We start from the raw sequence: 14,731 nt of genomic DNA on the forward strand, positions 1-14,731 counted from the left end.
TGCCGGGAGTTGGACAACCCTGGATCATTAATTCAGCAGGAGAAGGCGTGTGCAAGGATGCGTCCATGTAGCTTAAGACACTGACTTGTGCACGGCAAGAAAGAAGAAAGGCGCATAAGGTAGCCGCATATATGAGTATTCCGTTTGCTCAGTGCACTTTCTAGCTCCAGGCTTTCTAGCTCCAGGCACCTGCTCCAAGATCAGGCCCTGCTTACTTCGGCCTTTTCTGGCTTCACCCTGCAAAAGGAACAGACCATGCAGTGCATGCCCCTCAATGTGGCATCATCTTTCTGGTGAACTGGTCCTTCCGATCGACCTGAATCCCTCTTGCATTTTTCATCAATGTTTCTGGAAAATAATGAAGTTCTTGCTCATCAGGACTGCACTTTGAAGGGGCACGTGTAAAGGTACCTCTTTTGTTAGGTCCAATTCAGGAGTTTATATAAATTGAGATTGACAGTTAAAGTATCTGGGTCCATGAAAGCATCATAGGTGTAAGGAAGGACCCTCGCCGTAATTTCGGCAGCTACTCTCTAGAGTCACATTGCAGCTTTCTGTGCTATTGATGCTGATTCTAGGTTACTTTAAAGGTTTATGTTCCCCCAGTTTCCTTCCTGGCATGATTTGAGCCCAGAGCCAACACTGCGGTCCTCTCCAGCCATGTTATTAAGCCTGGCTGATGATCCTGATCAGTTTGCACAGTGGCACATCTGCTTCGGTGTCTTAGTGGCAGGCTCACTGCCACGTCCATCAGCTCCTGCAACCTATCATAAGTCTCCCTTCTGCTGGGACTTAAGCTGTTATCTGTAGTCACTTCAACATTTTATCGGCACCAAGTGCTATAGAAGAATCAGTCCCTTATACCAGATGCATACACAATCCTATAGCCATTAAAAAATACCTAAAAAGACAATTAAAACAACACAAACACGTTTGACTAAAACAACATGCTACGGTCATATGATTTGTTCTCTGAGCTCTCCTCAAGAGCCGCACCATACAGGGTCACTGGTCACGAGGAAGGGTAGATAAAAAGTAGAACAACCGAAATCATCAGGAGTCCCAAAAAAATGGCATTGCATTTGGCGAGGAATTGCTTCGCTTGAAACAGGTTTAGCTGCTTGAAGGCACCAGTTTGATCTCTGAATCATTTGGTTGCTTCTATGTATACCTGCCCTGTCTCTTCCTGATCTGGTGGACTAGCCTATACTGCGATGTTCATCTGCAAAATGGTGGTGGACTTAGGCCACTTTAAAGATGGCGGTTCTGCTTTGTGCTCTTTCCAGAATCTCCTGGTAACTGCTCCAGCAAGGCTTCTATCAGCTCTTGCAATGCTGGCTGCTGTGAAATCAGGGCTACTCTGCTTGCTGTTGGGATATCTGCTTTCTCACCCATTCTTCATCGTTCTGTCATGACTCCTGGCAGGAAGCCGCCTCGGCGATGTCTGTGTGCTGTATACAATCCTGCTCACAAAGCATAACATAACAGACCAGAACATTACATCCTCTCTGGTTGCTCAAATGCTTAGCCCAGCTACTAGGCCATGATTGCTTTTTTATCATGCCCCCACAAGTCCAATGCAGCCCTTCCAAGGGGAAGGGCTACCCACCCTCTTTTCCCTCTGGCCTTATTATCCCTTCTGTTGGGTTTTCCAGTCGTTGCCAATCCTCTTTGGAACCACACACATTGTAACTGTTTTCCACTTGTAGGGATGGCTGCATAAGGTTTCCAGTCACCCAGGTGGGCTTTTCATTTAGGGAAAGATTGGCTCCAACACCCAGTTGGAGATTCTCCAGGAACAGGATGGGGTTCCTTGCACCACAGGCTCATCGGGGCTTCACTGCCAGCCCGCTCGTATAACTCAGCCCGCGCCTCCCTAAATCCTGTCGATTTCCCGCTGACTCTGTACCTATCCTGCTCCCGGGGAGTCCCTGGCCTACACCTCCTGAGCCGGCTCTGCTGTTCCAATGCAGGCAGGTATGTCTGTCTGTGTGTGAGTTAGTCGGCTGCAGGTTACAGATGTGTTCCAGGGCTTCTTTTTTCGAGAGTCATCCTTCAGACCACCAACCTGAGGCATTCTCCTATTGGGGCGGTCCTTACTTCAGTGCCATATTTCAAATGTCCTTCCGTTGGATGCTGTGAAATTTTATGACTGATGCCCTGTGTTTTAAACATCTTTGAATGAGTCCTATATTTTCCAACGGATCCTTGGGCAGGCCAAGAAGCCCATGGCAAGCTCAGGGGCACGTGGAGGGAGCAACTAATCGGCTCTCTTCATGGCCAGACCTTCCAGACCTTCCTGTGCTATACCTCTTTCTTCTACTGGGAGGATAGCTCAGCGGCAACGTGGTCGCATTGGAAACAAGACGACACGAAGCAACACAGGTTTGATCACCGGGTCTGTGGTTAGAAACCTCTGGGTATTAAGCGCGTTATAAATACGCAACTAAGTCATATTCCGGTAACAGCGACTCGATGTCCCCGGGCTGTGTGAGCTGTGTGAGCACTTTAAAAATGCAAATAAAAAAAGAAAAAAATGTAATTATATTTTTTTAAAAAATTAAAAAATGTGTGTAGACATCCCAGCTTAGATCGTATATGCAGCTTTGAATGATCTTATGCCCCCAGCCATCCACTTGATATCCACATGGCTCATCCTACTAATCAGAATCTTACTTTTGTCACCAACCCTCTTACTTGAGCCACAAATATCTGTGAGGCCACTTGGGCAACAAAATGTCTCCCAAACCATACATCTATGAGGTTGCAATTTTATAACAGTCAGAATATCTTTTTAGAAATAAGAGTATTTAAAGTTATGAAAGGTTGTATTGTGAACTCATTCATTTTAACTTCAACTGTTTTTGTAATTGAACTGAATTTGATGCACTATTCGTTTGTAGCTGCTTAAATTTGAAGCATTATTCGTTTTGAGTTGCTTTATTTTGTTTTGAACAGATGAAACTTGTTTGCACTATTTGTTTATTACTTGTTCCAAAATATTTTTTATGATTACTTTTTATAAAACACATTTTCTTATCAACTTTTTGTTTGTATAATTGTATGTTTTTGTCGAATTGTTTAGAATTAACCTCCTGAGTGGGCGGTATAGACCAATTGAGCGGTTTGATTCACCTAGGATTGCTTAAATCTAGCAACTCACCTCTTTTCAAACATTTCATCTGTTCTTCTTGAACTTCTGTGGTTACAGCTGTAACAGTAAGGGTACCTTTCTAGTTTTACAACTGTTTTGCTTCAGAGGCTGTTTTGCGACCAATCCTGCACGCTGGAGGTTCAGGATCAGAGTGTTGTTTTTAGGTTCTGGGTATCCGCGGCCACTATGGGGTGTTGGAACCAGCATGTTCCACTGTCATGGCTATAGATGTGGTCATGTGTTAGATTAGGATCAGAAAAGCAGCCAAAGAGGCGTTTCACAATGTCTGCCAACTTTCAATCCATTCCAGTTCTAGGATATGTCTTGCTGCGGGAGAAGCTGCAACACAACATCTAGAGCTTTAAGGGTCCGTGTTACGTGCTTGCCACAGGGATCTGCTCTACTTGCCGCCGGCATCAGGAGCAGCGTGGCGTTCAGGATATGGATTCCCTTGTTTCATCCAGGAACATCAGGATCAGAATGGCGACTGGGGCGCTGCAGGCCTTTGGGTACCTATGCAACTTCTCTGGCCCTGTTCCAGGTGGCACCTTTTTAGAGGTTAGGAGAACTCTTGCATTCAAAAATATATACAATGTTTTTGCTTCCAAATCCGGGTGATCGTGTTGGATTCTCGCTATGGAAAAAATGCTGCTACAGTAATTGCTTGCATAGTTGCGTGCCACCTTCCCATCCTTATTGAACAGCACTCCGTACTTCGGGGATTAGTGATGGGCAAGGGTGTATGTAGCATCCCTTTTCTGTTCTTCGTGGTACCAAGGCTCTGCGGAAGGATCCTTACACTCCTCATTTGTGGGCCTTGTGTTATTCAGACCTACCCAAGGTGATGTAAATGAAAGGAGGATTTGTTGCCTTTCTGGAGTTTATTCTCTGATGGTCCTCCTCCTCCAACCTTGTATGCCTATAACCATGGCCTGTCTGACCACAGGGAAGGCCATCATTTTCTACAGTGATCTTGAGAAGCAGCTAAGATCTTGAAGGCATGACCCATCCAGTGATTGTGACTTGCAATTACCTGCTTCAGCGTGGCTCAATATTTATGCGGCCCATCTCCTGTCATTGGGTTTTACTTACTACATAGGTGGTCGCTGACAGAATAGAACCACAGCTCTTCTGGATTGTGGTGTGATGACTGCTGTGTGCTTGTGGGTGGCCTGTTTGCCTTGCCTCTGACCCTTGTTGGACTCTAGACCATTGGTAGCGTGCATTTCTGAGGGTGTAATCTTGAATTTAGGTTCCAGAAAGGCTGTCCCTTTCTTTAGAGCTCAAGAGAAAGGATAACACCAAAATGTAAACATCATCCACGCCAGTATGAACTTTGATGAATGCAGCGCCCCTACCCTCCGACCACGAGGCTGACTTGAGCGACGTTCGCCCATCTTCTTTAGGTAAGCCCAGTTGGGCTGTGTTTTCTTGGGCTGTGCTTTGCTATTTTTGGTGGAAGCAACATTCGATCTGCATTTATCAGATTAGCCCAATGCCCATTAGCTCAGGGCTGCCTTATATTTTGGCAGTAAGGTACTATTTTTGTTGAAATCATTGTTCACTCTGCAACATCTGTTTAGCCCAGTTGGGCTGCGTTAAACCTGAGCCTTTTTACCATCTACAAATGTCCGCCGCCATTATAGGCACTGGAGTGCCTGGAAAACCCGCCCAACTGCTTTCCGATTGGCTTGTTCATTTGCCTTAGGGCCAGGGAGCCACCAAGCAATGCCGGCCCCATGCCCAAGGCCCACTATTAAGGCCCCTGTCTGGCCTGTCTGGCTGTGGCTGCCAGGCCGCGCCTCGCTAGACTCTGTACTTTTGACTTCTGAACCTTTTCGTGATGCATCTGTTGTCATCCCCAAGCTCTCCCTCCCATAAGCATTTTGGCGCTCCAGGCCCTGGCCCTGCTGGTAAGCACTTTCCTCCTGACTGATACACCATTTTTTGCTAGTGGAGCCGCAGGAAGCCGCCTGCCTGCCCCAAACCTCTACACTGCACTCATGCTGTTTTCTTTTCCTCCCCACACTTACTAAATCACTCCTACCCCGCTAATCATTCCCCTCCTTCCTCTCACCTTTTGCCTGCTTCTTGTTCCTGAGGCATTCCTACTTCTGTGTGCCTCTACCGCTTATCATGAAATCTGTGTAGCACTGCACTGCTTTTCCAGTTAGACTGACTGCCTTGCTCTAAATCTACCTTCTTCATTCAAATGTTGACGGTTTGACTGAATTTTGGGAGAATCGAATCTGGGCACTGTAGATCTGCCTGCATATTCAAATGTTGATGGTTTGCCTGAATGTTGGGAAAATCGAATCTGGCCGCTGTTAGATCTGCTTGCTTACCCAAACTGGAGCTTGATTTAGCTTCAGAGATGCAGTGTAAGCTACTTTCCAAATGGAATTTGTTATGTACTAACCTGGAGGACGAAGGTCTGCCTCTGGGCCATCGCAGGATTGATATCTGATGACTTGAAAATGTCCATGCAGATCTTGCGGATTCAATCTCTGAATTCTACTGGTTCTCTAAGCTGTGGATCCACCAGTGATAGGACTTCTTGATGCTTGTGTGATAGTGGAGTGAGAAGAGAATGTTTGTCAGGACTACACTACAATGTCGTTGTTTACTGTATTACAAGGACGACAGACAGACTCAGTGCAAAAGGTCTGAGTCAAGAGGAGCAGCACCCAGATGCACTCAGCAAAGTGTGGGTAGGGGCACAAGGTTTGAGATGTGCATTAAATCTTCTATTGTTGATACAAAAGAAGTAGTCATCCATCTTCGTGTGAAAGCGGTACGGTTGGAAGGCTGATTTTCGCAAGGACTCTGCCATCTTGAGAGTCTTGGAGAGCTGTGTGTTCCCACCGGGTTTCCTCTCATTCGATGGCAAATGTTCTACAGGGTAATGGCTCAGGCCTTCCATATTTATGGGGTATAGGGGCTGTGGGAGAACCAGTGAGCCCAATCACAAAGCTCCAAGCATTCAAAGATGTTGAAGCCCATTCAGACAGGATGGGCAACCACGTGCAGCTTAGCTTCTTTCCCAAGCAAATTCACTGGATGTCCCATACGGGGTTCCCAAGTGATAGACTAGCCCTCGACACATATACAAATAGTTTATTGTGGATTCAGGTCTGAATACAGCCATCCCTTCACAAACAGGTCTTAAATGGTCACGTCCCCTGCGGCCTTGAAGCTCTGGGGCCGGTAGAGCTACGACCAGAAATGGCCACATGTGAATCCCCTTCACTCACACAGAGAAATGATTCCTGGGCAATTGCTCATGTGTGTCACTGGTAGCAGCACCTCCAGGGTACAGAGGAACAATAACCCCTGAAAATAAGTAAACATTGAGACCAACAAGTGAAGCACTTCCCTAAACCTAGCTCTGCAGGGAGACTTCAACACGGAAGACAGGATGGGCAGTGTACCCTGACCCTGAGGAACTAAAGTGTCCCCAAAGAAGCACTGGTGTACTCATGTTGCTGATGAGTCCAAAAAGTAAGTAAGATAAGCATAGAAAAACTGAAAAAATACAGGGACATTGCATCAGAATGATATTTAAGGACTTTCCGTCTAACTCCGGGCATGAGTGAGTGGTGATGCGGTCCATGAGCATGTTATGAGCCATGGAGAATGTCTTGTTTACACTCAGAACACAGATACCAATCCTCTACAATATCTCTGGGTCCATGCTTTGTCCTGACATTGCCTTGCTGTGCACCCCACTGCTATATTCTGCTTTGGATACTCTGACGAAAACAAGACCGGTTACTTGGAAAAACTTAAAGGTAGTTCAGGGGCCCAAGGGGAACATATAGGCTGTTCCCTGAAGATGTGGGCATACGGGTCTACGGGATCACACACAGGCCTCTTGCTACATTGACATTCCCACCTGTGCCCATGATCACACATGCACTGGTGGTCCTCAGGATAAGACACAGGCTGTTCCCTTGGGTCACATACTGACTACTTCACCTATAGACCTGGCCCCAGAGTCACATGGAGACAAGTCACGAGGTGCACATATACTGCACTCCCCAGTATTGCACACAGACCATTGCCCGGGATTCATACAGGCCTATCCCGTGGCCAGTGACAGGCGTGTGGCCTCCCATACAGCTTCTCACCATTGCATCGTGGGCCTGGGCCCTCTTACCTGGCCGTGCAGGGTGTTGACAGGTGCGCTACGGGCGTTGCCCTGGAACTTGCCCCCGGGCCTGGTGTGAGCAGACGGTTGGTGTTCCTGCACGGGTGCGTCCTCCGCTCCCCGCCCACTGCACAGACACAAAAGTTGGATTCATTAATTTCAACAGGCTGTCCTGGCAACAGGTTAAATTGTTCCTTTCTGGGCAGATCTTACGTATCTGGCCAGTCAAGCCCTCCCCCTGAGGTACTTCCATCAGCAAAGCGCCAGGGGCAGCAGCTTACTCACTGTCTCACTTAGTCTACCCCAGTCCTCAGTGTTTATGTGTCCACTGCTGTTTTCCCTGCCTTGTTACCCCCTCCTAGCTCTTCCTTGTCACAGTCTAGCCAATGAGGTGTTCCAACACAGGCTCTGTATGATTATAAGCAAAACAAAAGAAGGAGTCGTTACCCCGTCCTCTGGGGGGAGGGCTCATCCCCGAGAGACAACCCGGATAAGAGGAGGTTCCTCCCCCACATGGCCTGTTTCTGTTTTTGTCTCCAACAGGTGAGTATGTGTGCATGGAGTCGCGTGTGGCCTTCTCCCGGAGGGCAGACCCTGGCCCCTGCCGGTGGGACACAGTGTCAGATGACCCTACTGAGGGCAGAGCTCTTTCTCCTCTGCCATCTCCTCTGACTGAAATCCTGCGACTGGAAGTGTTTCGGGCTCTTCCGGGTTGTGTCGTTGGGTAGCGGCGCCCAGGTTTTTTTCAGCAGCAAGTAAGGCTATGCGTGCACAGTGTTTTTGTTTTCACCTGGCTGATCCTTGGCTAAGCATTCTGTTATGCAGCGCCTCCACTTCAGGTCGCGCTCCTGCTCAAAGCTCTGTTCCTCTCCTAGGCACTAGGGGTAGAGCAGGAATCGATCTTCTCCCCGCCATGAGGGGCGGAAGGGTCATGAGGACTTCAGAAGGGGCGGTCAGTTACACCGGCAGCCCCCTACCCCTCCTCCTCCTCAGGTCTCCATGCCAGTGGAGCACCTGACATTGCTTATTGTGACTACGGTGGAGGAGGCTCTGGACAGATGTTTTTCTCCCACTCCCCAGAGGGTCTGTTTCCACCTGCACTACCAGTGGTGGTGCTGATCCGGCTCCCCTGATACAGTGGTGACACTGGTAGACACGGAAGATCCTGAAGGCTGGGATTTACTGGGGAAGGATTTGAAGCAATGGGTTATTGAGTAAGTTATTAGCTATCTTCCTACGAGCCTGGACTTGGTGGACATTAAGGCACCCACACCACCCCCTGAGGTCCAGGATGCCTACAGTGGTAATGTACCAACCAAGGTACGGGGATTGACCTTGCTACCAAGCATTTGCAACATTATTCCTGCAACATCCTGTGCGCCCTAGCTTTGGAAGAAGTTTCTGTGGTGGTCGCTAGAAGGCAATTCTGGATGTGGGGCCAGAAGCTGTAGACGTCTGAAAGAGCATCCCTGCTCCATCTTCCGTTCATTAGGCAGAAGTTGTTCAGGAAATGGCGGAACCAGTTCAGCAAACGCGGGAGGACTCGGCATTGTCCTGCCCACTGAATCCAAGATTGGCCCTTTTCAGAAGCCCTACAGATACCAGTCCTCCCGTCCTACTTCTGTCGCTCAGCGATGGGAGTTTCAGGGGTATAGGTAGGGGCAGGGGCATGATATGATATGATATGATATGATATGGCATTTATAACGCGCCTATACACAAGTGTTTTGAGGTGAGGCATTCCCTCTGCTACCAAACATCGCCAGGCCACTGGCCGTCATGTTGGCCACTCCTCCTTCCTGAGTGTCCTGGATTCGTGCAGTCCTGTCTTCGGGCCGAGCTTTCAGTGGGCGGGCATCTAGGGACCTTTTCTCATGTGTGGGATCTGGAGGTTTCAGACAACTGGTTGTGCGCGATGGTCTACGAAGGGCTTTCTCACAAGTTAATCTCTTGTCCCCCAGATTCTGGAAACAGGATTACTCCTTGGCTCGGGGACCCTGTCAGATGGGCAGCACTTCAGCTAGTCGTTTCTTCCCAGCTGGCAAAGAGAGCCATCCAGCCGGTTTCCTCGTTGGAACAGGGTCAGTGGGTTTACTCCACCTTGTTCCTAGCTCCAAAGACTTCGGGGGAGTTTTGCCTTATCATGAACCTACAGGGGATGTATCGGTTTGTCTCCAAAAGGAAGTTCAGGATGGAGACTCTCCAGTTCATAACTCCCTTGATATCTCTAGGGGACTTTCTATCTTCAGTATACTTGGAAGACACCTACTGTCATGTACCCATCAGGAAGGCGGATCGGCGGTTCTTAAGTTTCGCCACTCCGGAGGGGCACTTTCAGTTCTGTGTGCTCCCATTTGGTTTGACTTGCGGCCCTGTGGGCATTCACCAAGATCCTGGCCCCTATGGTCGGGATTCTGCATACCCAGGGTGTCTGTGTGCAACCATACCTGGAAGACTGGCTGATCCACTCTCCATCCAGGGACGAGGCCAGGCAGACCACGACTATTATCTGCCACACCCTCCTGAGATTCAGTTGGAAGTTGAATCCGGCAAAGAGCCACCTGGAACCCTGCTCCTGTCTGCAATTGATTTGGGTTGTGAAACGGTCCAGGCGGGGTATGTCTTGCCCTTCACAGGGCTGTGAAACTCCAGGAACATCTCCAGAACCTTGTTGCCATATCATTGGCCCCGGCCAGAACGTGGTTGCACTCTTCACGGGGACATGACTGCAGCCCTTTCATCATCCCAATGGCCAGGGATCCCCTCCAATCTATAAGGTGCCATATCTTGAGGTCTTGGGACCCGGCATCCCTGGACTATGCTCGTCTGATTCCTCTGAACGAGTCCATCAGGTCAAAACTCCTTGCCAACCTCTTGACAACAGACGCCAGCACGAAAGGATGGGGAGCTACGATGATGACTTGGTTGGCTTCTTACAATTTGCGGGAACTGGCGCCAGTCCACAATGCCCTCCTTCACTCCGCTGAACACCTGGAAGGGTAGGCAGCTTTGTTTCAAACAGACAATATGGTGACGAATAAGGTTTGTCGTAAGCCATAAGGCCTCAATGCTGAAATCCTCCAACAAACACCGGCAGTCCTTTGCGACCTGGTGCTCCCGTCGTTTTTTTTCCTTTGACATGCCCTCCCCTTCTGATTCTGGAGTTTTTAAAGGAAGGTTTTAATATGTGTCTCGCTGCTTCCTCGCTGACGGCCCAGTTGGTCGCCATTAGAGCTTTCCAGGAACCGTGATGTGGTATCGAGGAGACAGAGGGTTTGGCTGCCCGCCTTCTTAGAAACCTCTCTCGGGCTCTGCCTCCTTTTCGCCCTCCCTGGCCTAAGTGGGATCTTCTCTTCTTCCTTTCTCACTTGGTGCTGGATCCTTTTGAGCCCCTTGAGTCTGTCAGCCTAAGGGCACTTAACCTTTAAGATCATTTTCCTGCTGGCCATTACCTCGGGTAGGTGTCTGGCAGAATTGGGGGTTCTCCTGTGCGTTCCTCCATACCTTCATTTTCTGCCGGAGGTTCTGGTGATTCGTCCATCGCCTGCTTTCCTCCCTAAAGTGATCTCCTCCTTCTATCAGAACCAGGATCTGGTGCTACCGTCTCTCCACGAGGAGGGTTCTCTTTGTCGGGATACAACCCTTAGCTTCCTGGAGGTGGGTAGGGCAGTGTGGGTTTACCTAGACACAATGGCCTCCTTGTGTTCCTGTGACTCCCTTCTGGTGACCTTTGGTGCAAGGCAGGCAGGCTGCCAGCCATCCACAGCATCCCTTAGTCGTTGGGTCAAAGCTTCTATTTTTTGGTGCTATGATATGATGTGGCATTTATAACGTGCCTGAACATAAGTGTTTCTCGAGCTGGCTGTCCCCTGTCCGTCAGGGAGGGTGCACGGGAGATCCAGCTGACTGTCACCCGTCCGTCAGGGAGGCTGCGCGGGAGGTCCACTGAGGGGTGGTGGCTAAGTCTTGGACGGCCTTCCAGAGGGTCTCTAACATTGACGGACGCATGGGCTTCCCCCCTCGAACGTATTGCGCCATTGGTGGCTGAAAGTCCCCAGGGAGGGTTCTGCAGCGCAAAATATACTCTGCCTTCTGTGAACTGCTCGCTTCCATTAATAAATTCACGGGTGTGCAGTATTCTGCTTTGTTTGTCTGGTTTGTTCGACGAGGCTGCCTATTCTTCTCCGGGTTGTCTCTGGGGGAGGATCCCTCCTCCCGCTGGATGGGGTAAGTAGTCCTTCTTTACTTTTGATTATAATCATGTAAAGCCTTTGTTGGAGGTTGGGGCACCACATGGGACAGGAAGCAGTAGGACTCGGTATAACAAAGATTATTGGTAAGTAATTGGGCCATTCTTCCGCCTTTTCTTGCACAGCCACGCCTTTCCTCCTCTCACTTCACCTTTCTCACACTGACCAGGCGTAGTCGCCTCTCCCATGCCCGTCTCGTCCAGTCACTCAGGGTTGTGTCTTGTGTGGTCTCAATTTCTCCCACTCTCACAAAATCTGCTCCCATGTCAATCATACGCCGGTTGGCACTTCTAGGCTCCCGCTACAGTCCCTCTACTCTGATTAACTCTACACGTCCCGTTTCACCACACTTGAACCCGCCTCAGCCATTATATGCCCTCCCCACTTGTCTTGCATGTGGCCTGTCTCTTTCAGTTAGTCTCTGTGTGTTATCCTGCACCCCTTCACCCACTCACCTTTCACCTCTGTGTCTGCCCACTTTGCCCCTCACATTCATTGTGCATCCATGAAGTTGACTCGTGTTTTTTTACCCCTTGCAGAGTGACTGCCGGTTCTTCTTTACCCTCTGGAGAACAGCCCCACTGTTGACGTAACCTCTTCCCTCCACTGAATGCCCACCCATCGTCTCCCATGGACGCCCAGCATCCTCTTCACCCCAATAGTGCATCCCCTGCACTGCCGCTGGAGTTGCTTCTCGTGCCACTTACCACACACTGCAGCCCCAGTTTTGCTCATATCTCCTTTTTACCTCCAGTGGCCCCATAGGTGCCCTAGTGTTGCTCAAGCCCACCCTTTATCCCTACAGTGCAGGCGCAGTGTGGCCCCTGAGTGACTGCACTCTCCATCCTCTCCATAGAACAGCCCCAGTGTTGGCAGTCACCTCATTACCTTCTGTGCCCCCCAGTCAACATCCAATCAGGACATCCTGAACTCTCCCCATCCTTACTCCTCGTGTGTCCTTCTCACTCCTGAGCCTTTATCCTCCTCTGTTCCTCCTCCTCGGCCGTCCTCCTCACTCATCACACACTCTACACTTTAGGACAGTATCATATGTCGTCCTTGCGTGTCATCCTTAGTTCCTCACACCTCAATGCTCCTCTTCACAACTCACGCATCAGTCATCATCACTCCTCTTTGGTTATCATTCTACTCCTCAGTCATCATTCCTCATGCTCAGTTGCCATCCCAGTGATCAGTTATCACTCCTAGAGATGTCATCACTCCTCCTACACAGTCATCGTTCCTAGTGATAAGTCATCACTCCTCCTGCTCAGTCATCATTCCTAATGCTTATCATCAGTCATCATTCCTAATGCTTATCATTCCTCCTTCTCAGCCATCATTCCTAATGCTTATCATTAGTCCTCCTGCTCAGTCATCATTCGTAATGTTTATCATTCCTCCTGCTCAGCCATCATTCCTAATGCTTATCATCAGTCTTCCTGCTCAGTCATCATTCCTCCTGCTCAGCCATCATTCCTAATGCTTATCATCATTCCTCCCGCTCAGCCATCATTCCTAATGCTTATCATCAGTCTCCCTGCTCAGTCATCAATCCTAATGCTTATCATTCCTCCTGCTCAGTCATCATTCCTAATGCTTATCACCATTCCTCCTGCTCAGTCATCATTCCTAATGCTAATCATCATTCCTCCTGCTCAGTCATCATTCCTAATGCTTATCATCATTCTTCCTGCTCAGTTATAATTTCTACTCTGCAGTCATCATTCCTAATGCTGTGACATCATTCCTGTGGCTCTGGCATCATGCCTCCTGCTCAGCCATCATTCCTAATGCTTATCATCATTCCTCCTGCTCAGTCATCATTCCTAATGCTTATCATCATTCTTCCTGCTCAGTTATAATTTCTACACTGCAGTCATCATTCCTAATGCTGTGACATCATTCCTGTGGCTCTGGCATCATGCCTCCTGCTCAGCCATCATTCCTAATGCTTATCATCATTCCTCCTGCTCAGACATCATTCCTAATGCTTATCATCAGTCTTCCTGCTCAGTCATCATTCCTCCTGCTCAGCCATCATTTCTAATTCTTATCATCATTCCTCCTGCTCAGCCATCATTCCTAATGCTTATCATCATTCCTCCTGCTCAGTCATCATTCCTCCTGCTCAGCCATCATTCCTAATGCTTATCATCAGTCCTCCTGCTCAGTCATCAATCCTAATGCTTATCATTCCTCCTGCTCAGTCATAATTTCTAATGCTTATCACCATTCCTCCTGCTCAGTCATCATTCCTAATGCTTATCATCATTCCTCCTGCTCAGTCATCATTCCTAATGCTTATCATCATTCTTCCTGCTCAGTTATAATTTCTACTCTGCAGTCATCATTCCTAGTGCTGTGACATCATTCCTGTGGTTCTGGCATCATGCCTCCTGCTCAGCCATCATTCCTAATGCTTATCATCAGTCATTCTGCTCAGTCATAATTTCATTCTTAATGCTTATCATCATTCCTCCTGCTCAGTTATCATTCCTAATGCTTATCATTCCTCCTGCTTAGTCATAATTCCTAATGCTTATCATTCCTCCTGCTCAGTCATCAGTCATAATTTCTACTCGGCAGTCATCATTCCTAGTGCTCTGACATCATTCCTGCGGCTCGGGCTTCATGCCTCCTGGTCAGGAGGGTGTAGGAGGAATAATGAGGACTGAAGAGTGAGGAATGAGGAGTTCAGCTAAAGACAGAGGCGTTAGAAGGGAAGATGAGAGCCAAGAAGTGGAGTAGGAGGAGGGCTTTAAGTGGGCAGGGGTTAACTGGAGCAGAGTTCGGCAGTCTCCAAAAACGGTTTTTCAACCTGGGCTCTGAGGGGGCTCCCACACTACCGATTGATCCTGAAATGTTTGTGTGCGGTCTTCTATCGCCATCATGTGGCTAGAACGTGAAGTTCGCTTTGGCCTTTTTCCATGTGTCCAATGTATGGCGAAGCAGACAGATGCGGGGAAGCCTGCATTGTGCAGAGGTCATCACCCTGTCATTGTTTGCCCAGCCCACAGGGATAAAGGGCTGCCTGTAGGAGACAGAGCATGGTCCTCAGTGATGTATGTTGTGGGGACCCATTAACACATCAAAATGCAATCCCCAACTCCCGCCTCACCCTGTTAGCTGAAGTGGACTACATATACACTTGTATGTAGGTCTTGTCAGCTAACA

General features: G+C 48.8%; 1 protein-coding gene across 8 annotated transcripts in view; it reads right to left on the reverse strand.

Moving 5' to 3' along the window:
• The window catches only part of SORBS3 (sorbin and SH3 domain containing 3), a 683,012-nt gene that overhangs the window by 253,446 nt on the left and 414,835 nt on the right, over nt 1–14,731 (reverse strand). For all 8 annotated transcript variants that reach the window (XM_069617708.1, XM_069617705.1, XM_069617709.1 and 5 more), the window contains one exon: nt 7,314–7,431. In XM_069617708.1, the coding sequence (XP_069473809.1) occupies nt 7,314–7,431 (118 nt within the window). The remainder of the gene's footprint in view (nt 1–7,313; nt 7,432–14,731) is intronic.

Source organism: Ambystoma mexicanum, chromosome 10, assembly GCF_040938575.1.
Source record: "Ambystoma mexicanum isolate Mex_15411 chromosome 10, UKY_AmexF1_1, whole genome shotgun sequence".
In the NCBI taxonomy this organism is placed as follows: Eukaryota; Metazoa; Chordata; class Amphibia; order Caudata; family Ambystomatidae; genus Ambystoma; species Ambystoma mexicanum.